The sequence below is a fragment of the Chinchilla lanigera genome, unplaced genomic scaffold, assembly GCF_000276665.1.
Source record: "Chinchilla lanigera isolate Chin_1 unplaced genomic scaffold, ChiLan1.0 scaffold00057, whole genome shotgun sequence".
NCBI classification, from domain to species: domain Eukaryota; kingdom Metazoa; phylum Chordata; class Mammalia; order Rodentia; family Chinchillidae; genus Chinchilla; species Chinchilla lanigera.
In genome coordinates this window covers 9,824,991-9,849,859 of record NW_004955458.1, presented here as the reverse complement: position 1 = coordinate 9,849,859, position 24,869 = coordinate 9,824,991, and the positions used below count along the sequence as shown (strand labels likewise).

General features: G+C 46.3%; 1 protein-coding gene across 1 annotated transcript in view; it reads left to right on the top strand.

Moving 5' to 3' along the window:
* Positions 1-24,869, top strand: part of Ppm1h (protein phosphatase, Mg2+/Mn2+ dependent, 1H) — a gene marked incomplete in the record, with an annotated part of 156,539 nt that overhangs the window by 49,308 nt on the left and 82,362 nt on the right. The window contains 1 exon segment of the mRNA XM_013520940.1: positions 13,857-13,941. Within this exon segment, the coding sequence (XP_013376394.1) occupies positions 13,857-13,941 (85 nt within the window).

Sequence of the window (24,869 nt, the reverse complement as noted above, 5' to 3'; positions counted from 1 at the left end):
TCTCACACCCGTAGTTCCAGCACTGGACCATGGATCCATCATAAACTCTAGAAGCCCGCCCCATGACTGCAAGAGGCTATCAGGGGACACCCAGACACAAACCCTAACAGTCAGGATCACTAATTTAATAAGTTGAAAACTTCCCTGTGGACACTAAATAAACTGTACATTAGTAGGTAGCTGGCAGTGCCAGTGGACATAGTTAAAAGTTAGTCCTCAGGTCCCCAGAGGAATGTTTGTATCAGAGTAGCCCAGGATGCCCAGGCTGGGGGTTGATCAGATCTGTATGCAATTGATGAGAGCTATCAAAAGGAGCTGGTGAGTTCTCAGTCACCCAATTAATCTCCCAAATCTTTTTTATGTATTTTTTTTAATTTTTCAGCACCATTGGCAGTTCTGAATCTACTTTTGTGAATCTTCTCTTAAAACATAGGTGATAAAGAAGAGAACAGCATTTGTAAGGTTAACCAGTGTATGCCTTTATAACAAAATTTGGCCACTAGTGTTTATTGGCTCTTGACCCAGATTGTTTTTCAGTGTTCTGAGCTCTAAGAGTGACTTCTCAGAGGCCAGTGGGCCAGTGGGTGGAACTTGCAGACTGGTGCTGGGGGCCCCTGGATTTGTGAAGATTGGCAGTATTGCAAAGATGATTCTGCATTTAGAAGAATTCTGGGAAATATGCATAGAAATTCTTCTTTGAATTTGTAAACAAAACACATTGTCTAACTTGCCAGGCATGGTGGCACACGCCTGTAATCCCAGCACTCAGGAGGCTGATGCAGGAGTATCTTTTCGAGTTTGAGACCAGCCTGGGCTACAAAGTGAGCTCACGGCCAGCCTGAACTGCATAGCGAGACCCTGTCTCAAAAAGACAAAACAAAACAAAAATCAAAAAAAAATTCTCTGTGATCACTCAGTAATACAAAGCTATATAAAGAATATATACAACTGTCTTTGCAATTTCCACACCTTTCTCACTACGCATTCAGACATAAGTCCATATTGTCAAGCTGCCAGGTGCCACAGTGGTCAGTTAGGACAGAACCAAACTGAAGGCAGCAGTTAGTGCTTTGTGCACCTACTGCAGCCCTGCAGGCGGAGGCGAAGGGAAAGAACAGTGTGGACTGCTTGGTGGTCCACTGTCCCCTTAAGACGGCACTGGCTGAAGGTGCGCCAGGTGCTGGGCAGCACTACAAAGGCAGGAGAGAATCCGGCTGCCTAGGAGCTCTGGACTGAAGCCTTCAGTCATGTTATAGACCAGGAATAGAGGAAGGAAATGGAGGAAGTCCCTGACTGATAAACATTTGAGTTGCCACGTTCACAGATGCGAACGGACCTCGCATTACAAACATTCGTAGATGCGAACAAATCGTAGAAGTAGCTCACCTGTCTGCTGAGCACCAACACGGCTGTGCTGCTGTGCGCTCACTCTGTAGCGTGGTAGTGTACACAAGCACAGGGCTCAGTCAGAGGTCGGGATGTGTGGGAGCAAAGGGAAACGCCGTGGTGATGTGGAGGGGACGCCAGGAAGCACAAAGCGATAACCTTGGAGACAAAAGTGACAGTCACTGAGAGATTGGACTGAGGCGAAAAGATGGTAGATGTCGTTCCTTCTTATAACGTGAATCGTTCAACCATTGGCACAATTCTAAAGCACAGGACAAGAGCTAAAGAAGCAGGAACGTGAAGTCTGCGGTCCAGTGAAGTCAACATTGACATCCAGAAAGCGTGTAAAGTGAGAGAGGAGATGGAGGCGTTTCTCAGTGTGGATACAGGAGCAGCCTCAGCGCCAAGTCTCTCTCAGCTCAGTGCTTATTAAGAAAAAGGGCAAAGCCTCTGTGAAGGCTTGAAGGAAAACCGGGATGAACAAGGTGGATCTTTCACTGTCAGCCATGGGTGGCTGAACAGAGCAAGGCTGGACCCAGGCTCACAACGTAGAACGAAGCAGTGAGGCTGCCAGAGCGGATGCCAGAGCCGCCCAAGAATTTCCAGCAACACTTAGAGGAAGTATTGATGAAAGCGCTTCTGTACCCCAATAAGTGTGTAATATCGGGAGACAGTGAAGCAGGAAAATGAATGAGATCCCTGAGCAAGCACCAGACACGGAGTTTAGGAGCAAGGAGCCGGTTATCGCTGGCATCTCCACGGGGGACTTGCGTCACCCTGAAAGCCCCGAACAAAGCTTTGTCTCCGTTTTCTTAGTGTTCCTTCTCTACGGGGTGAGTTGTCATTGGAAATCAGTGTGAAGCGAGGTTACAGAACCACAGCAGTGGTTAAGGGAGTGAACAGTGACCAAGGGAGAGCAGGAAGCTCTGGCAGAATCTTCCAAGTCTGTTATGCTCCGCTGACATTACATTATGGACGCGCCTGTGCATAGCCGGGGGCATCACTGTCCGTTTCCTCCGGGAGCCTAGCTGCGCAGTTAACCCATAACTAAACCCCGTTTCCCCCCAGCAGGTAGTTTCCTCTCTCAGCAGGATATACTGGAAGAGGAGGCCAGAGCAAAGGTAAATCAGGACAGAGAAGAAGTGATGCCAGGCCAGAAGCAGCAAAGCACAGACTTACTCTGTTGGGGGCAGTGCTTCTGGTCATCTGAAACTAAAGCCTCTCTTTGATTACTGCTCAGAGAACCCCAAAGTCCTCAAAAACATAGCCAAGGGCTCTTCACCTATTGTGTAGAAGAGTAACTCCAAAGCCTGCGTTACACGGGCCATTTTCCAGGACTGATTTTTCCACCAGTTTATCTCAGAGGTAGACGAATATTGTTTGGGGAAATATATTCCATTCAACATTCTTTTGCTGCTTGACCGTGCACGAGGTCACGCCCAATTCACGGATGACTTTCATCCCAGTGTCAAAGTAGCGCATCTCGGCACTCATCCAGCCTATTCATGAAGGAGGTATTGCAACTTTCAAGAAATAGAATTTATGTCACACTTCATGTCAGACAGTGAGGGCATCTGATGAAACAGGAAAGCCCTTGTGACATTTTTAGGGCTACAACATCTACAAAGCCACGAAACCATCAGCTTTGCTTGGCGTGAGATTTCAGCTGCCATTGTGAATGGGCTTGGCCAGAGCCTTGGCCTGCAGTTTATTCCTGAAGTTCACGGAGTTGAGAAGACGGTGAGGAGTCCAGAGAGGGCTTCAGCAGCTTAGTGACCCTTGGCGGGGACCCGGAGCTGGATCTGCAAGAGGATGAGCTCGCGGACTGCCTGCTGCACAACACGAGGAGTGGACTAACGAGCACCAACGGGAAGAGAGGCCCAGTGAAAAGACAGAGAGCCGAGAGGAAGCCGCACCTGAAGAACCAGAGATTCACGGCACAGGACATGGCAGGGGGTTTTCCTTACTTGAAGAGGCACCATTAGTTTTGGAGGCGTGGGACCCCGGTGTAGAATAATACATAGAGACTGCAGCAGCCGTTCAGAATGCCATTCTGTGCTGCAGAGTCACCTAGCACGAGAAAGAAAGAGCTCCTGCTCAGACTTCGCTGGATCATTTTTGTCAAGAGGGTGGACAGAATTAAATCTGTCCAAAAGACCTGCGCAACATCAGGTGTGAGCGAGATTCCATTTTGCCTTCCATCTCCTTTTGCTGATGATCCATAAGCTCTTCCACCTCCCACCTACCCTCCCTCCCTCCCTCCAGTTAGTAACTCTTCTTTTTGGTTTCTGGTTTATTTTTGGTTTTGGTTTTGGTTTTGTTTTTCTTTTTGAGACAGGGTCTCACCATGTAGTTCAGGCTGACCTTGAATTCAATATATAGCCCAGGCTGGCCTCCAACTCATGGTGACCCTCTTGCCTCAGCCTCCCAAGTGGTGAATTAAAGGCATGTCCCACCATGCCTGGCAGTAACTCTTCTTGTTAGCTCATGTCATGTAATCCCCTGTATGCCAGTTGTACTGTGAGTATGTACCATACCGTACCATATGTACCATACCACCATTTTAAAGTAACTGTAAAAGAAAAAAATTTATTTACTAATTTTTTATGCTTTAGATTGTATATTTGTGTCAAAGGTGTATAAGACTCACTTTGTCGGACTTGCAAATGAATCCAGTTTAAGAACCTTCTCCTAGAGCAGCACTCATCCATAAATCAGGGATTTCCTGTAAAAGATAAAGGATTTGGAGTGGGACAGTACCGATCATTTTAGAGAAGTGTCCCAGCCAGGCTGGACCAAGAACACAGGGGTGCCGGAGGTGCAGGAGTGAGTTCTTTCCTGGAGCTCCCCGAGGCTGGGCGCAAGGGCTGGGCGCCAGCGCTAGGCAGCCGGGACCTGCCGGCCCTCGGCTTTGTAGTTGTGTGGTTGGGTCCGAAGAGTCACGTCCAGGATTTTGGTGTGGACTGTATGGGAGCGAGGGAAAGAAGGAGGTAGCTGGACAATCTGTGTGGCTCAGGAATGGAATCATACCACACATTACTTGGCAACTTGCTTTTCTCATCTTTCGTACATCCAGACCACAAAACATACACTTTATTCTCTTTTTAATGCCTATGTAATATGTTTTTTTTTCAGTACTGGCAGTCAAACTCAGAACCTTGCAGTTGCCAGGCAGGCGCTGTGCTGCTGAGCTATATTCCCGGCCCTATGTAATATCTTGTAGTCTAAGAAACAATCCATTCCGCAGTTCCCCCTTTGGCACTCAGGCTATTTCTAATCTTTGCCACAACGGACAGTGTCAAGGCATGATGAGGCGTGCGTATCCTGTGTACTGAGTTTATTATTTCTCCAGGGTATATTCCCAAAGCACCATGGCCAAACCATTAAATATGTAGTTATAATTTCAGTAGATTTAAAAGACACAACCATTCACATTTCCATTCTGAGAATGACTTTGTCCTCCCTTCTGTGGGAACGGCGATATGCTGTTGATTTTTAAAATATTTGCCAATCTGATGAGCGGAGTTACTCAGTATGTTATTTTGACTTTAATTTCCATTTTTCTGGACTCATGAGAGATTGAGCGTCTTTTATTGAATTCACTGAATGTTTGCGTTTTTCCCTTTCCGTCAGTTGCCTAATCTTTCATCAGCCTTTTTCTTTTGCTTGTTTGTCGAAACCTTTGGGAGTTGTCAGTCCTGCTCTGAGGGCATCATGCTGAGGTGAAATTTCACAGAAGTTAGTGTGACCTCCTTAAGAGAAACTGTAAAATCAAACAAATATCTGAAATGAGCATCTCATTTGCCTTTTATTTTTCCTTTTTAACCACTTAACATTTTTATTAACCCAAGGGAAAAAGATCAGATGGTTTTTTTTTGTTTGTTTTGGTTTGTTTGTACGTAAAATACAAATCAGAGGGTAAAAGTAGCAGGATTATCGTCATAACTGTTCTCTAAACTCAGAATTCTCACCAGTTAGAAATAAATTGCCTTTACCCTCTCCTGTGGCCAATATTTGGGGAGGAGTCCTTTGAAAATTCATGTCTTTATCTTCTCCCACCCTTGCAGCTGACTCATGAGAATACAGAAAACCTTGTCATTGACCATACCAGGACTAATCCCCCATCTATTATACTGGAATTAAAAGGAAACCCTATCGATTTCAGGTGCAATCTCTACCAATGAAAAGCTAGCCTTAACATTGAGGAATACTCTTGAATCAACCCCTCTGTGGGCTAAAGGGCACTGAATGAGAGGTGACTGCCGATTTATTACATCATTCTAATCCCTTGAAACTCCCTCATTTAATCTCTGGTCAAACTTTGGACAGGTAAATGCAATGTCACCCAAATGGTGACCATGGTAGTATCCACAAATCCAGGCCTAAGGCCCCAAAATGGCAGGCACACAGCTCTCCTTGACCCGAATTGTTCCAATTTCAGTCTTCCTTAGGAAAAGCATCTTGTAAACTAATTAAGAAGACTGGAAGTGCAGAGGCCCATGGTGAGAGGATACAGCTTTACAGGCGTTTCTCTACTGATTGCTTAGTACGAGATCTGTCAGCCTTCGCCGGCACTCTGCTCCCTTGGAAACCCTGTTCCTCTCACTGCCCTACTCCAAATTGGAGACCAGCACTCGGACAAATTGATCCCAAGATCAAGAGGGATGAAAGAGAGAAAGATCAAAAGGAAGCCAGGGATCACGTAAGAAGAGGTGTCACAGTGTCTGGAAAGGTCGGCAGCCAAACAGGCTGTCACCTTTCACGCATGGACACCTCAGGAAGGGAGAGCTGGGGAATTCAAACAGAAGCAGAGGATTTTCTGGACATGATAGATTCCTTAAGAAAAGTAGCGTGCTAGGTGTCCCCATCACTTCTGTTGAAATTGGATGCTGGTAACCTCAGGTGTGAATTTGAAATTTGGAAACAGTAGAAATGGAGGAAGCTGCTGCCCTGGGCAAGTCTGCCTCCTTTCGCCCTGGGAGAGCAGCCCTGCTCCTGACCCCTTGTCCTTCAAGTCCCGCTTCTCCGTGAAGTCATCCTCTTAGGCTGGGGGGGGGGGTGTTTATTTTTGCAAACACAGTGCAAGGCATATGGGATTTTGAGGGCTCAGACTATATCTAGTTAATAATGTTGATACTGAGAAAAGGCTTGTTGGGGCCTTCGCATCTGGATTCTTGCGTTTACTTCTCCAGGTCCAGCTCGCTGTTCGTCCATTCAGTCACTTACCCCTCAGTAAGCAGCTGCTGCTTTTCTGCCACATGTCAGGCACAGAGCATGGGTGACTCAGAGACAATGGCTTGGGCTCTGTCTGGAAAATGTCCTCAGGGTCATTAGAGGCAACCATGGATCCCAGCAATGGGAGCTACACCTGGCAGGGGCTGTGGAAGCCACAGAGAAAGGGCATCAAAGGTGGGCCAGGAGGGCAGTGGAGGGCGCTCAGAGCTGACTCAAGAGGAAGACGTTGGCTGTGAGCAGGGAGAGGTGGCTGGGAAAGGAGCGGCAGGAGAGAGACTAAAGCCAGAAACGCAGTGAGAAGCAGATAATGGAGGGATTGGGAAATGCCAGGAAGCCAACGGAGACCTTGGACCAGGGATACGGCGTGGTAGCAGTGGTGCTTTAATGAGTAGCCACCTATAGCGTCTTCTCTTTTATATATGGGTGCAAAGAAAGCCTCAGAAACAGAGTAGAGTAACAGCAGAAGCTGGGAATGGTTGGGGAGGATGTTTGACACGTGCTGAGGTGAAGGTGGGTAGAAGGAATAACTTCTAATGATCTGTAGACTCGTAGGGGAAGTATAGTTGGGAATATTGTGCATTTTAAAATAGCTAGTGGAGGAGATTTTGAATATTCCCATCACAAAAATGTGATCAGTGTTTGAACCGATGAATGTCAGTTACCCTGATCTGATCTTTATGTGTTTTATACATTGATGGAGTATCACACTCTATTTTGTAAATATATAGAATTATTGTGTCAATTTTTAAAATTAAATATATATATATATATATATATATATATATATATATATATATATATGATTTTAAACCTCACCTTGTGCCCATGAGTCAGAGGTGGGCAGCACCGGCAGCAGGAAGCGCTGTGCCAGCTTCTGAGTCCTGCAGATGGCTGTGATGGAAACCTGAACCGAGGCCCTGGCAGTTGGGAGTGCAGCAGAGGGATGGACTCACATGCACCTGAGGAGGTGAAGCCCACAGGGCAGGGAGCCTGTTTGGACTTGCGGGGTGAGAGAAGCAGGAAATCTGGCATCTGGAACTAGATGGCATGGAGTATTTTTGCCTAAAAGAAGGAATACTCTAGATAGATTTGGTGGGACTGGGTCATCCATTTGGGACATTAATAAATATGCAAACCCAGGGACTATCCAAGCAGATACAGCTGTTGGCTACTCCAGGATGGAGCACCACAGAGATGTGCTGGCAGGAAACGGGGTCTGACATCACCGGTATGCGTGACGCTGAGGCCACTTACTCACTCGGTAAACATCCAAGGCATTCTGGCAGGCCCATCTTCATGAGCATGTGACCTGGGTGGTCACAGAACCACTGCATTCTCAGAAGGACCTGAATTTGACTCAGTACCCCACTGTTGCCATCTTGAATTTCTCAACCTTTAAATCAGAGGCTGTGCATTTATATATTGCACTGGACCCTGAGGTTATTGTAGACAGCCCTGCCTGCAGTGACTAGGCACTATCTCCAGCAGTGAGACCGAAGTGTTGGTCAGTGTGACATGGTGCAGACTTTCGGAATGTACAGGCTAGGAAGGAAGACAAGCAAGTCCTCCACTGCAACGTGTGAAGTGTTGTGCATTAGAAGTACCAGGCTAAGGGAACTTGGAGGAGGAGTCTAACCTAACCTTAGGGTCCAAGGAGTGAGGAAGTGAGCCTGCTCAGGAGGAGAGAGTAGTGAGACAAAGTCCCAGCACTCAACACCAAAGGTGAACTGGAGAAGTCAGAGAGAGAAGGTCCTGGAAGGTAGAAGGGAAACCAGGTGAAGGAGATGCCAGCAGCTAGGATTCAACAAGGCAGCCCGATGCTGCCCTGAAGATCAGAATGACATGCCCAGTTGGTGGAGCAACAAGGGAACCATTTTGGGATGCTAATGACAGCAAATGGAAACAAACAGAAAGGCAAGAAATAAATCTACCCTTGTTTGAGGGCTCGGTGGGAAGTGAAGACAGAGACCCAGATAGGCATTGCTATTAATTTGTAAGTCCTGGCTTAATCGGAAGGAAAAGAGGACAGTCCCTGTGGATGGGCTTTCCATGAGGAACGTGTTTGACTTTGGTTTCACTTTGTTTCACTTTGAACATGAAATGTATTGAGCATTTTTTGGTCCCATAGACAGAGATCCAGGGGAAAGAGAAATTGGAGATAGCTGGCACTGGGAGGACTCTGGGGTGAGAAGGGATAGGCTAGCCCCTGTCTGGAGGAGAAGGTGAAAAGGTGCCTGAGGGAGCTGAATTTCCCTCTGCTCCATGCAGTTCAGCCCACGTCACTGTTGGAGTGAACATCTGCCGCCTCTGGATCCTGTTTTTCTCCTGTCTGAAGTTCAAGGAACAGCATCTCCTAAGTTTTCTCGTATACTCTTTTATTCAGCTAATACTCAGAAGGCTTGTCTTGGTTACTTTTCTCTTTTTGCTGAGACAAAATACCTGATGCCCAGAATTAAGGAAGGAAAGGTTTATTGAGCTTACAGTTTGTGGAGGTTTCAGTCCGTACTCAGCTGGCTCCAAGGCAGGGTGGCACATGGCAGAGGACAACAGTTCATGGCAGTGGAACACAGCAAAAGCAGCAAGAGCAAAAAGGAGGAGTGGCAGCCAGCAGCCTCTTCTTCTCCCTTACATATGCAAACTATCTGCCCTAGGGCAGGTGTAGCACTCACACCCGTAATCCTAGAAGCTCACCCCATGACTGCATGAGGATTTGAGGGGACATGCAGACACAAACCATAACAGGGCTCTGGCTGTGTGACAGCTACTATGCTAAGTATTTATCATATGAATGAAGAAAACAGATAAGGGCTTTTGACCTGCAGACATTCTGGTCCTGATTCTGTGGCTTGACTGAGCAAGGCCAGCTCCTCCCCGCCGGCCCCACTGCAAAACGGCACCCACCATCCCCCCTGGGTCTCTGACACCTGTCCTGTGCAGTAGTTTGTCTACCCTTCCCTCTTGCTACTCATTATCTTTTACTTCCTTCCAGGATATCTTGAACTTTCCTAGTCCACTTCTAGGAATCAGCTGAAATTCAGAGACCATGTAGTAAAAGAGGTTAAAAAAAAAGAATTCAAACTGGCTTTAAGCAAAATTTCAAAAGAGAAGACTGCTTTTAGGGTGTGTCACATAACAACTTTCACTCCAGCCTCTGGATCTCCAGACTCTGTTACTATTTTCAGATTAGGCCCTACCCATGATTTTTCTCACACCCCATTCCCTTTAAATTCTCCAAGGTTCTCTGACCTCTATCAGAACCTTTCTTTCCTTACGGTAGTTATCATACCTACTCTGTTCTTCCAGCTGGGAATGAGGACAAAAACCATATGGATTAACTCACATAGATTTTTGAATGATGGATGTTTTAGTTACTTTTCTGTCATTGCTGAAACAAAATACCCGACATCCAAAGATAATAAGGGAAAGGTTTATTTAGCTGACACTTTATAGAGGTTTCAGTTTATAATTGGCTGGCTCCAAGGCCAGGTGGCATGAAAGAGGAGCAACAGTTCATGGCAGCAGAAGACAGCAAAATCAACAACTGAACCTTAACAGTGTTTTTCTTCCCCTTTTATACTCTATCCAGGTTGCTAGGATTAGGGTGGCACCAATCCAATCAGTGGACTGATCAGCAATCACCCATTCTTAATCCAAGCACACTTAACCCCAGCACCCTCAATCCCAGCATTGTACCATGAATCAGTCACACACTCCAAATTCAGCCATCTCTGAAAAACTCTGTTAGTGCATGAGGCTTTGCAAGGACATCTAAACACAAACCAAAACATTCCACCCTTGGCTTCACAAAGACTCATGTACATCCCTTTATATAAAAGGCATTGAGTCATCTCTAAGACTAGCCAAAGTTCTAACAGTTTTAGCACTGCTGAAAAAAGTGCAAGTCAAAATTCTCTTCTGAAGGGGAAGAAGGAGAAATTTTGTATGCATGTATATACAGGATAGATAACATGGTTGTTCTTCTGCCTTCTATTTCTATGCTGAAAGAAACTGTCAATGAGTCTTTGGTTGACCAGTATTGCATGTCTATATCTGTTTTCATGAGAAGCCACTTTGAAGATATCAATATGTAATACAACCACCATTGTTAATTCCCTACCACTTTGTTTGTAACTCTGTATTGTCTGTATTGTGCTTGTGATATGTTGTAAAATGTTGTATGTCTGTTAATGTTTCCCTCCTTTTATCTTTAAAATAAAAAAAAAAATTCTCTTCTGAGATTTAAGGCAAAATCTTAGCTGTGAGCCCTTATGCAAATGAAAAGAAAGTTAAATACTTCCAACATTCAGTGGTACAAGATAGACATTTCCATTCCAAAAGTTACAGTGGGGATACAAAGGAATGTGACCAAAGCAAGTCCAGAATCCATCAGGGCAAATGTTATGTCCTGTAGTTCCATGTGCAGCATTGGAGGCTCTGCTCCTACAGCACTTCCGGTGGTGGTAACTCCTATGGCTTCTCTCTTGGGCCCGCTCTGCTCCTTCCTTGCAGATTTCCTTAGATGATCCACATTCCTGGCTTCTCCAAACTTCTGGGGTCTCCACTGCACCTTTGGCTTCACACTCACAGCTTCATACACTGCCCTCTCAAGCACACATTGCCTGGCATCCCAGGCCTTCTGAAATCTGGGTGGAAGCCTTCCTGAACCTACAACTCTTACAGTCTGCATGCACCCAAAACCAGTGCCACATAGATGAAGCCAAGGTCAGTTGCCAGCTGGAGCAGTAGCTAGGCTTCCCTTTCTCTTGGCTGTAGGAGTCAACTGCCTGGATTACTGGGCACTGTGAATCCAATTCTGAGGAACAAACTCTCCATGCTCCCCAATTCTCGAACATGGTGTGGCCATCACCATTCTGGAACATAGTATTTCTCAGTTTTCTTCTCAAAGCTAAGTCTTTCACATTTACAATTTTGAGGCTGCAAAAGGTGGAGTCCTGCTGCTGCTTGTGATGCTCTCAGGCCTTATATTCTATTCTCCAAGGAATCAAGATCTCTTCTGCTCCATCTTTGCTGTCCATAGTTTCACTGGATCTTCCTTTCTGGCCAAATGCACAGTGTTTTAAATCATTCTGCTGGGCTCTTCCCAAACTCTTCCCACAAGTCATTTCCAAAGGCTCCTGAACCGCATGATCAGGTATAGTAACACAATGACCCCACTTCTCTGGTACCAAATTCTGTCGTAGTTACTTTTCTCATTGCCGAGACACAATACCCAACACCCAGAGTTAAAGAAGAAAATGTTCATTAGGCTTGTAGTTCATAAAAGTTTCAGTCCTTAATCAGCTGGTTCCAAGGCAGGGTAGCTCCTGGCAGTAGGGCAACAGTTCATTTTGATGGAAGAAGCAAAAGTAACAAGAGCAAAAGGAGGAAACAAGCCTTGTTCTGCCCTTTTATCTTATCCAGAATGCTGAGATTAAGGGCTGGGGATTTAGCTCAGTGGCACAGCACCTGCCCAGCAAGTGCAAGGTCATGAGTTTGATCCCCGGTACCGGAAAAAAAAAAAAAAAAAAAACAGAATGCTGAGATTAAGGCAATGCCTGTCCAGTCAATAGACTGATCCAGCAATCACCCACCCTTAACTCTAACACCCTTAATCCCAGCGTTGAACCATGAATAAATCACAAACTAGATTCAGCTACCTCCAAAAAAGCTCCATCTAAAAGTACATGAGGCTTTGGGGGGACATCTAGACACAAACCATAACAGTGGATATCGCCCTTGGGAAGGGTGTATAATTGCATTTTACAAGTGGTTGTGGGTTTTTAAAAAGGAATCTTTAATTTGTCACATTTTATGCAGCACAATTAAAGAAGTGATTAAAAATATTAAGCAAGAAACATCCTCTTCCTAGAATTAGCTTCCCTAAATTCTTCTGTTTTCTCACAACTTCTGCTCCTGACACCATAATTCTCCAAAGCCGCTAAGATTTCTACCTCTACCAGTTCCAGTAATGATAGCAACCAGGGCACAGGCAGCCAGAGGTCAGGGTCATGGCCATGCTATTCATAGGAATTGTTTCCAAGTCAAGGAGTGCCTCTGCGGTTGCAGAAGGGTGCCCAAGGGGTTCTTGGCATGAAAAAGCAGTCTCCCCTAGAACCAGCAAGGTATACACCCAGAGCTGATACCAGAACTGAATTTTGTGTTTGTGGCTTTCACAGAGAAGTGTGTCAGGTCCCTGGCTTCCTACTTCCAGTGAGCTGTTAGGTTCCTATAAAATACAATTCCCTAAGCCACTTCCATTTGTCATAAGAGCAGCAACCTTCTGCCACAACTGATCGATCAATTGCTGGAAAGTGGCTGACAGGAACCACTTTGGAATCAGGTCTGAGGATAGGAGGCGCCACGGGGACCAAGCCCAAGAGAGGGTGCTCTGCAGCTATCGATCCTTCAGCTTTAAGAACTGTGCGCTCTCAGAAGTCCTTGAGTGGCCAAAAGCTCTTGGGCACACGTTTTGAAGTGTGTGGATTTTCTGAGTCTTCAGATGAGACAAGAGTGGCTTTTTCTGCACCCAGGATATTATCCTAAAGAAGAGTCTAGGCCAGAGGTTTTCAGATTTTAATGTGTTTATGAATCACTTGGGGGTCTTTACTGCAGCGCAGATTCTGGTGTAGTGAGTCCAGGGTGGAACTTGAGAGTCTGCATTTCTACCAAGCTCCCAAGAGAAGCCAATGCTGCTGCCCCACTGATCCTTTGAATAATGAGGGTCTGGAGTTGTCCTGTCCCCTGCAGTGAATGCTAGCCACGTGGGACTACTTAGAGCTAAACTAATTAAAATGAAGTAATATTGGAAATTTCGTTTCTCCATTGCGCTAACCACAGTCCAAATGCTCCATAACTATGTATGGCTGGTGGCTGCCACCTTGGATGGCACAGATAAGAATGTTTTCATGATCAGACAAGGCTCCACCAGATAACCCTGAAATACATCCTTCTTTTACGATGCACTTCTTCACGGAGTATTTGCTACGTGCGGAGTGGCAGTGGTGCTGAGGCGCTAAGGCAGTGGTTATAGCTAGCATTAAAAGTCATCGAGGCAACTGGAATGCCATACCCACGGGATGGGGATGCCTCCTACATGGTGCAGGTTGGTAATGGTGGATTCTGTTCTGCAGGTGGGAGATGGCATCTCCTGGCATTTTGTGAGTCATCTGAACCAGGCTGTGGTTGGCATGCAGTGGGGGACCGATGAGACTGACAATATATTTTCACCGTTTCAGGGCCATCATCATCAGAAACGGAGAAATCATCCCCATGTCGTCGGAATTCACCCCTGAGACTGAGCGCCAGAGGCTGCAGTACCTGGTAAGAGTCACATAGGTTTGGCAGAGGGCGGTGGCACTGGGGACAGCCTTGGAGCCGCTCGGGAAGAACAGGACGCTGTGACCTGGGAAAGGCCCACCGCAGTCAGACAACATATGGCACCGGCGCCCACACACACCTTCTGGATCGCACATCTTGACTCTGTGTGTGATGACACACGCCACCTCCATGCATTCATCACTGTGGCCGATTTTCTCCCATCTGTGGCCAATGGAGACAGGATGTGCTGCGTTTCTGAGTGGATCGGGCTGCGGCCCTGAGTGGTGGGAAGTGCGGCCCTGCAGAGCGCAGACACCTTCCCCGGCCTGCCTCTCACGCTCGCTCACGCGGGGGTTCGCTCCGGATCGCGCTGCGAGTGGGCGGCTCTGCCCCCGCCGGCACGCCACGACTTCACGCCAGACAGGAAGTCTCGGGCCCCCTCAGGAAGGTGCAGGTGGGGGGAATCTGTTTCTGCATCTCCATCTCCGTCACCTGCTTGGGGGTGAAACTGTGGGAGGACCAGAAACTCGGTCTTCTGGGGAAACAGGGCAAACTCGCTTCCCTGCCTACAAATTTTGGGGCAGGGCATTAGGCTGAAGATGGCAGTTCCGAGTGACTGTGGTGAGTGTCCCAATACTGTGGGGCCGACATCGCCAGAGACCGACGCTGTAAATAGCAATCTGTGGAAGAACTGTCTTCCTGGAACTTGATTTGTTTTTAGATAACATAGCGGGAGTAGTGACTGCCTGCTCTTAGGAAATAATTGACCCATGCTGCTAAGAAAGGGCTTTGTTCTCATGTCTCTGGGTTTCAAGACCTGTAAATGGTCACGATTTGATTACTTTGGGTGAGTTAGAAGGTAGCTGTGCACGTTCCCTCCATTGCCTTCTATGCGTGATTTATAACTAAGCTATATCAGTGCTTCTAGTTACCTGGTATATAAGACAGCAGGACTCCCAAACCAGCGCAAAAACAATGCTTCTCTCTTTTACCTACTGTCATTTTCTACCTTTATAGCACTGCCTTTGTGCAGATAAACTTGAACCCTCGAGTAGCAACGTGGACTGCGGGGGGGCCCCCCATTTGCTTTGTCACCCAGGCGGGTGGGAAGAACACTGCAGCTCCCACAGAAGGTTCTCCCTCTGGTCCCAGCTCTCTCACTCCCTGGCTTGCTCATCTTGTTCAAGTCTCTTAACCTTTCTGGACCTTGTGAAGTGGAGAGCTAGCCAAGAGGGTCACAAAGGCCCCTGAGGTGCGAGGGGCCCTTCAAGTAGAGCTTGTAGCCACTGGCTGGCTGCCATCCGCCTGGCTTTCTCCAGTCCGCCATCCAGGTGAGCCTGGCACCCCCTGCCTAAACCCTTAGGCTGCCCACAATGTACTGAATGCAGGCAACACACTCACAGTCCTGCGCACATCAGCAGTAGCGTCTCCCTGCTGCCACCGCCGCCATCACCGTGCACCCACACTTCACCGCGTAACTGTCGTCCGCCCACAACACCCCCTACCATCTCTGACTGCCAGGCCTTTCCCTTCTTCTCTGCCGTCGAGATCCCAGCATGAGTGACACTTCCTCTGGGAAATGTCCCGGGATCCTCCCCTGGAGCTGGTCCGCAGCAGTGTCTAGCGGCCGCAGTGCCTCCCAGCATATGTTAGCATGGTCTGTCCGTATCTCTGGGGCCCCCTCCAGAGTGAATTGCGGAGCACAGGCCGCTCACCCCTCGCCTCGGTTACCTCATACTCAACGCTCCGGTTGGCACAGAGGAGACTCAGAATCAGTGTATGCTGACCAGCTGAAAGGAAGCTGGATCAACAGCCAACAGTACTTCCCCTCTCACATGTCACAGCAGAGCCCTGGGGCTCGCACTGTCCTGCCTGGCGGTACTCTGCCTTCGTCACCTTCTACCTGACTGAAACCAATTTCTTTTTCCATTTTCCTACCAGAGTCAATGAACAAGTTATCATTTTGTGCTTTTTATTTTGAAATGATTTCCTGTTTTCATGTTACAGGAATGAACATGGGAGACTAACTTTTAGGGAGGGATGGAAATTATTCAGATCGGTGAATATAAGGGGTCTATTTTGGGACGGGTGGAGTAAGATGTGTTTAGCTTTGGGTCTCAGCTTGGTCACAAAACTGTGTGTGTAATTTCTACAAGATGCTTCACTGCTCTTCAACCATCAGTTATGAGGACAGAAAACTTGGTGAAGGGAGTCAGTGAAATAGTATGTGCAGAATTCTTTTATGGCACACAGTACTCACAGTACTTCTTGGGCTGGTTTTGTTGGGGTATTTTTCTCGTTGGGGAGTTGGTGTTGAGACAGGGTCTTGCTATGTAGTTCAGGCTGGCCTTGTACTCACTCTGTAGCCCAGAATTCAATGGCAGTCCTCCTGCCTCAGCCTTCCAGTGCTGAGACTGACAGCATATGCCACCACACCCAGCTGTTTGGGGTGTTATAAGGAAGTACCATAAATCAGTTGGCTTACAAACAACAAAAACTTATTTCTCACAGATCCGAGAAGTCCGTGATAAAGATCACAGCAGACACAAGGTCTAGTGAGTGTCTGGCTCAAACCAGCCATCTTTTCTGTGCAGTCTCATATGGTCCAAGAGACAAGGGCGCCCCCTGGAGTCTCTTTTCCAAGGCCACTAAACCCCATTCGTTAGGGCTCTGCGCTGATGACCTAATCTTCTCCCAAGGCTTTACTTCCTAGCGTAATCACATTAGGCATTTGGCTTCATCTCATGAATGTTGAGAGTATACATTCAGTCTATAGCAAAATCCTCCTGGCCTATAACCCACAAAAATATTGGTTCCTCTTTTTTATTATTTTAATTTAAGAACCACTTTTTTTTTGTACCAGGAATCGAACTCAGGACCTTGTGCTTGCCAGGCAGGTGCTGTGCCACTGAGCTGCATCCCCGGCCCAAGAACCACTTCTTCTGTTGTTAGATTAATGTATATTTTGGTCACTCTTAAACAATCAGTGTGGACACTATTAGTCACAGAACTGAGGATAATGTTTGAATTTCCAAAAGACAAGAACACTGTCCATATTCCTTTTAATCCCTCCTACTAAGTCAGTTAGTTTTTCTCAAGTTTGTAACTACACCAGCCCAAACAGACTGAAACTGGGTGTTTCTCCCACACACCGGGTGTAAATGATCAGAACATAAACTTCCTCGGTTAGCCAACTTCTTGTTTCTCCAGGGGTCTAGGAATGTGTCCTTCAGAGTTAACAAGTCCAATAATAATAACCACGTGATGTGACTGTTTGTGACAATATATCTGAGAGAATATTTACAGCATAAAATAACCTTGTGTTGTGTTTAAGTCTCAAATGGCCCCCACTCAGAGTCTCCTGTTCAGCAGTGGAGTCTTGTTGAAAGAATGTTGTCTCAGTTACTTTCTCATGGCTGGGACAAAATACCAGACACTCCCAGGGTAAAGGAGGAAAGTTTACTTTAGCCCACAGTTTGTAGAAATTTCAGTCCATAGTCAGTTGGCTCCAAGACAGGGCAGCATGGCAGAGGAGAAAGAGCTCATGGCATGGTAGGTGGTAAGCCAGTGAACCTTCCTTCTTTCCCTTTTTATTCCCTTTGAGCTACGAGCCTATTGGCTGATGTCACCGATGGATCTTCCTTCTTCAGTAACTCTATCACCCACACCCAGAATTATGCAAACTAATAGGTAAACTAATCTAGTATCCTATATCCAAGATTGAAACCCTTCCCAAAGGTCCCATCTGTGAGCATGTGGGGCTCTGGGGGTACACCCAGATGGAAGCCATAACAGGTAGGTCACTGGAGACATGACGTGGGAGGCTATATTCTTGCCCTGGCCCCTCCCTAGCCTGTCTGCTTCCTGCCCACCACAATATGAGTACTTTTTTCTCTACTGCGTCCCAACCACACTGTTTCTGCCTTTAAAGCCAGCTGACCATGTACTAAAGCCATGAGCTAAATTGTGGATGTCTCGCTTTTAAACTGTGGATGTCTCACTTTTTAATTTCGTCCTGGTGGCAGGAAGGCTGACTAATACATCTTATGGTGAAATCTTCATGGTAGGTACACGTGAGAATGAGGAGGTTTATGGCATAAAACCTGGAAAATAGTAGTAACTCAAAGAGGAGAACTAGAATGTGGTGTGGACTTCTCTGAGACCAGTCGGTTCTGAGCTGTGTGACCTCAGTCTTCTCACAGAATGGCTGTGAATCTCCTTTTCTCCAGCGTTAAATAGGTAGCAACACTTCTACTGAGATACACAGACTATATCCTGAAAGGAACATGAAAAGGAGTAACATTGTAATAGAAGTTGCTCTTTGACTTATAATTTGGTTATGTCCCTCTGAACTCATCAGAAGTGGACGTACTTTAAGTCAAAACTACATTTTACAAAAACATCTCACTTGCCAACCATCATAACATAAACTTGCCTAATTTAACACATTCATGACAGGGCCATAATTCCTATGTCTTGCTGCCAGGTCACTGTGATTTGAATATATCAAGTTCCTCTGGCTTAAATCATTGGTGGTACGTGCATGGCTGTCCCATGTGGCACCGCCTGATGGGACTGTCCCATCCTGCCTGATGGGTTAGGCATGCATGTACCTGGTCATCCAGGCTGGCAGGAACATGTTAAGAACGCTCCAGACACTTACATTAGCCTAAAATTGGGCAAAATCATTTTACCCAGAAAAGCCTATTTTATAACAAGGCTTTGAATATCTCATGTGATTTATTGCATACTGTACTGAAAGAGAAAACCAGAATGGTTGGATAGATATGCTTTCGCACTATTGTAAAGGCAAAATTTTTAGTCAAATCATCCTAAGTGAGGGACCATCTGCACTGTACACTATCTTATGATTTTAAATGATCTAACCCTACTAATTTTTTTGAGCATCCATTCTCTGGAGCTAGCTGTGGAACTATTTAGTGCAACGATTGTTGTAAGGGTACCCTTTCGGTTTATGTGATCCCATCCAGTTAGTACACTGCTGGAAGATTAGCGATGTATTCCTTACTCTTGGGTCAGATCAGGTTTTCTGTTTATGGTGTGTGACCCATTTGTAATAGGCTCATTAAAACTTCTTGGTGCCTAATCACTTGCTTAGAGCAGATGTCTGCAGTCCCAAGGCCACCTGACTTGCAGAGAGGGGTGGTGGTTTAGGGGGTGGGAGCGCCTTGAGCCCTTTGTACATGAGCCCTGTTGATCTGCATCAGAAAGGAATGTTCTTGGTATGCACGGTCTGGCCATTCAGGGGTTATAGAGCTGGAGGCAGATTACAGATGATGGATGTGGCAGGCTCGTTAATTTTGTTTAGGCTCACATCCTGACCTCCGAGGGCCCTTCATACAGCGCTCTGGATAATGTGAACTTTGTTTTGTAGATGCTCAGGCAGGATGATTAATCGAGCAGGCTCTCTGGTTTGATGGGTTCACACAGAATGCAGCAGGTATGTGATGAAGGGATGGGGGGCTCTGCACCCCCGCCCCAGCAGCCAGGGAGAGCTGACGGTCCTACAGGCGCGTGCTCTCGCCTTGCTGTTCTGTAGCTAGGGTTTGTTTTGTTTTGTTTTGTTTCTAGAGTGACTGAAATAAAATCTGCGAAAGGGTCCCCTAAGGTAGGCAGAATATTTTGATGGACTCAAAGCTCAGCTGGGAGAGAAGGGGCTCTGGCTTGCTGGCATTTCTCCGCAGACAGCTCTGATGCTGTGGCCTCGCTGAAACTGCCCCCACATGTGCTTCAAGTGCCTGCAGAAATGGACCTCCCCCGGAGAAGGAGGACCCACATATCCCCGCGATGTGAGAGTGATGGCTTTCCCTCCATTCTCCTGGACATATTTATGCACTTTGATTTGATTGCAGTGAGATGTGCAGGTGTCGTCAGCCATTCAAATACTGTGCTACTCTGCGAGGAAAAATACTGTGTCCTTGCAGAGTAACCCAGGTCTGTGGCTGTTTTTCATCAGGAGCCGTGCGTGGAAGAGATGACAGTGGGTATGGAATGCACGCTGGGCTGTGCAAGTACGCCATGATCCAAGGTGATTTCTTGCAGTGTCCTGGGAGCTGCTCCTGGCTCTCTGTGCTGGGCCTGCTTCTGTTTGTCTGTGTCTCCCAGCTGCTGGGCCTGAAAAGGCTTCAGATGAACAGCATTGTGCCTCCTGACTCAGTGGGATTTCCAAGTTCAAGTTCAAGAGTTATCTCCACTAGAGTATTCCTTAAGCCTGAGCCTGCTTGTAAGACAGGGTGCTGTAATGGGGAGGTTGGGGTGTGCTGTGTGTAAAATCGACAGGGTTCCCACCGCAGCCAGACTTCTCCTGGAGAGCAGGTGGTCAGATACGATGAGCCTGGCTCTAGTCTCAAACAAGCAGCGCTCTGCTTTGCTCCCTAAGAGAACATCTGAATCATGGAAAAGTCCATTCCGGTCTCATTTCCTTCCCCTTTCACTCCTTTCATAAAATTGCATGAGACTCTGGTTTTCTAATTAAGCAATGGCAGGCTGGAAGATGCTGTTGTAGCATTCTTCATATTTACTGTAGGTTTCAGTGATTACCTAGAAATATTAATGTGAACCTTCCATGAAATCCACACACACCAGGTAGAAGAACTTTATCAGTATTCAACTCTGTAATAACTTACAAGTACCAGCTTAGTTCTTGTCCCTTTAAAATTTTTAAGGACAAATTTTGGCTGAGAATTCTTCATGAAAGAATTCAAGAGCCCTCTCTCTGGACCATTAGCATGACTGGTAGTGATCACCAGTGCCTTGGCTGACGTTATTAATTTCACTTCATTCTTGACCTTAGACTTTTTATCATGATAAATCATCAGGAACTGTGTGGCTTCCAATCCTCCTCTCATATAATCTGATGAAATTTTTCCCCCGTAAGGGCAAGAAAAAGGAGAGGTGACTCCGTTTTAAGAAAGAAAAGAAAGTGTTCTATGAGACCCTGAAATTCTTCTGCTAATTTCTGTTCAAAGGCTGAGCGGTCTGAACATTTTAGAAATTAATCCAAATGTTTTAGTTAGAGTGCCTTATAAAATACTGCCTGTCAGGAAACCCGCCATCTCGCTTATCGCATAAGCATTGTCACTTTCCGTATTCTGCTGGTGGGAGTGGACATGGGAAGGACTCCTTTGGCAAGGAGCTGAGTAGTCACTCCTGAAGCACAACATGCTGCGGCCCAGCAGCTTCACCCCTAGGTATGAACCGAACCGAACCGAACCGAGTACAGGTGTTTATCAAGAGACTAGATTGTGCATAGCAGCAGTGTTTGTAAAGGCCATGCTGCTAAGTGCCCAAGGGCTCCTGGAGAACAGAATGAGGAAGTCAGTTGCGGCACAGTTACGGAATGGAATACTCTGTAGCACCAAGAATGAACAAATTGTGACTGTATAAACATGAATGAATCTCAGACTTAACCCCCACCAAAGGAACATCCTGTAGGATTCCACATGAAGTAGCACAAATAGACAGACCCAATCTAGAAGTCAGAAGGGTGCCTCCCTTTGGGGAACTGGCACCGAGGGCTTCTGTCAGGGGTGAGAGCATTCCGGGATGTGGCGGTGTTCTGTTTAATCTAAATGCTCGCCCCACAGGTATTCAGTGTGTGGAAATTCATCAACTTGACCGGGCATGGTGGCACATGCCTATGATCACAGCTGCTCAGGAGGATGCGACAGGCGATCACAGGAGGCCAGCCCATGCAACTCAGTGAGATCCTGTCTCAAAAAATAAACAGGGCCAGATTTTGTACTTCAGTAGTATTGCTCTCCTGAGTTCAATCCCTGCTACCACCAAAAAACCCCCAATAATCAGCTTATATATGTACAATATAAGCACTCTACCATATATATCACTCTACCATATATACCATACTTCACTGAAACGTTTTTAATAGGTATTTTTGCTTTATATAACTGCATGTATCCTTTATTTAACTGTATATCATCCTTTGTAAGAGGATCCCTTTCTGGTGACACGCAGCAAGCCATATTCCTGCAACCTCTTGGCCCACGCCGTCACACCTCTTAGGCCCTGCCGCGCACTGAGCGGCTCACCTCTGCCTTCCCTGCCCTCATCCCAGAGCCCTCGCTCAGCAGCTCTGAAGCCCTTTGCGATTTTCTCTGACACGCACCATAAGTGCACCACTCTGTCCCCTGTCCCAGGACAGATGGCCGTTTGTTGTGTTTGCCTTCCGTCCCCTGCCCCCTCGTACCTGAGCTCAGAGCAGAGGGGCGTCTTTTCTTATTCTTTGACCCCTGGACCCTGGTACTTACTACATGCTGGACTTGCATATCTGCCGCACGAATTCCTTTGGCCAGATCCCCTCAAACCTGAGACATTTTGCTTATAGCAGACTCACTCACTGGCCAGCTAACCAGAGTAACAGGAGGAAATTTTATTAAAAGGAGGAAAAAAATGAGAAAGCATTTTGTGATCCCTAGCAAGCAGTTTTGAGTAATTTCAACACCCAGTGTCTCTATGTCCACTGGGAGCCCGGTGCTCAGCCCTGAGCTGGAGCTCACTCTTCCTGGTCTGGCTAGGCCTGCTATCGCTGACTAGGGCCTGGGTCGCCTGCTCAGCTTCCCCTTCTTCCTAACTTGCCAATGGGGCCCCGAGAAGCACTCAAGTCCTCAGTATACTACAGCAAGGCAGACCCCATTTCAGGTTACTCACCCACCCAGACCTCTGGCCTTGTCCCTGCTCCAGGGAGAACTTACTGGAAACTTCCAGAACATGTCTCCCCTTCCGACTTCTCACCTCCTGTTACACCTCAATCCTTCTGGGTAGAGACGCTCACTAGGAGAGGTGGGGTGGTTGTGCGACACAGCGTACCACCCATTTCCTGCCCCTTTCTTTGAAAGTAGTTTTTGCTCAGGACTGGAAAGAGAACAACTGTAAGAGGTCCAACCGCCTTCCCCACTCCGCTGTTCTGCCTTCATGCATGAGACTATTCTAGAATCCTTTCCAGGGAAACGTCCTCCTTGTCCCTGTGTGGATGGAAGCACGTCTGTAAGTTTGCTCTCATCACTGTGTGGGACACTAACTGACATGAATATGTCCGACCCTCTTGTGAGCAAGTCTTTGCCTCCCAGAGTCCTTACGAGTCTTCGTGAGCAGCCTTTAGTTTTGATAGCGCACTGGTTACCGCGCTTCCCTCTGGCCGTGTCTGCAGCACTCATGAACTTGAGCCACACCTCCCCGCTTCCCTCAGGAGCAGTCGTTTGTGCCTACTTGAGGAAAGCTTCAAAAGTTAGGATTAGAAAGGCACTCCCCACAAAATCCTTTTTCATGCCCAGTAGGTCAGCATGCATTAGATGGCATGTCTTACAAAATGCTGATTTCTAGGTTTCTGCTCCACGTGCTCTCTGAGTGCAGAGGAGATATTATATTTATATATTCTTAGGATTGTGAAACCTCATGGGATTTTTCATGGTATAATAGCCTTCACCTACAGATCGTTTTATGGGAACATTTCTGTCAAATTATAACAGACTGACTAAATCCAGAGTACGTGTGTCCAATATTGTTTTTCTATGCCACAGCCCTTAGTTTTTACTCTTTTGAAAGATTGAAAGCTATTTTATTTTTATAAGCTTAAATAATCATTAGCGTTCAATTATGTAAACCAGGTGGGAATGCTTAAATAGCAATACTTAGAGCCTTTACTGTGTGGGATACTGGGTTGGGCACTGCAATATAGCTAAGGTTTTAAAAATACCAAGCATATTAAGTGTACCTCATATTCACATATATTCAATGGTTTATTAATTTGTGTCACTAGGAAGATACTTCCAACATGCACATATGCAAATAATGTCATCAAAGAGAGAAACTTAAAATGCACTCAGTGTTTCTGATAAATAAGCAATGTTTAGGAGACTGTCCAGAATTTTTATGCTGCAGGTGGACATGGGTTCTGATTGTGTGCCTAATCCCACCGGATTTGGTTGATGTTTTTAATCGGCCAGCAACCCTCGGGAAACATGCCCGGGAGTGCGCAGTAGTCATGTAGACATATTTATGAAATGTCTAAGTATGGGCAGTGAAGCAAAACCTTACTTATGTAAAACCAGGAGATCATTAGGTTTTATTGCTTTAAGCAACCTAACAAATTCCCCCACGTTTTACAGACTTTAAACTTGGAGTTTGTTGGTTATAGTGAATTAAAAGTGAAATCATGTTGGGAACTCAAGACTCTAGAAGGTTAACTTAAGCAGGGACAGGCCAGCGCAAAGAACTTCTGAATGATCATGACTCTTGAATGCTGAGCAGCTCCTAAGAAGCTTTGAAAGCCTCTTGCTGTTTGCCTGCTCTGCCCCTGCCAAGCGGATGTCTCCAGAATGGCCTGTCGCGACTGCGTGGGCTTCCCTGTCTCCTTCCCGGGAGTCAGGCCCCTGCCTGTGTGACTCTCCCAGGGACTTTATTGGCGTGAGGACCAATGAAACTCATCTCAGACCTTTAGAACCTAGTTTAACTGCAAGACTCTCAAAAAACTAGTAATTCTTAGAATTTTCTAGTGAAAGTATTCTGGGCTAGTAGCTCAGCAGTAGAGAACCTGCCTATCATCAATAAAACCATACAACTGCCCCCCTCAAAAAAAAAAAAAAAACCCACATTCAGTGGTAGAAATATTCATGAATATAGGTAAGTTAAAAAAGAAAATCCTCAGGTAACATTTTTTTTTTATTTTAAAGAGAGTAGTACATGAGAAACACACAAACAAAATAATAGAGCAGTAGCAGCATACCAGTATCACAAACATAAACAAATCAAAGCAAGAACATTCAAAGTGATACATGGTCTCAAGACAAATTAATACAAATCAACAGTGGTTGTTACATTGCATACCGCTATCCTCAACTACATTGCTCAGATTATCAGATGTAAGAATGAAAGACTGCTCAAACCACTAAAGA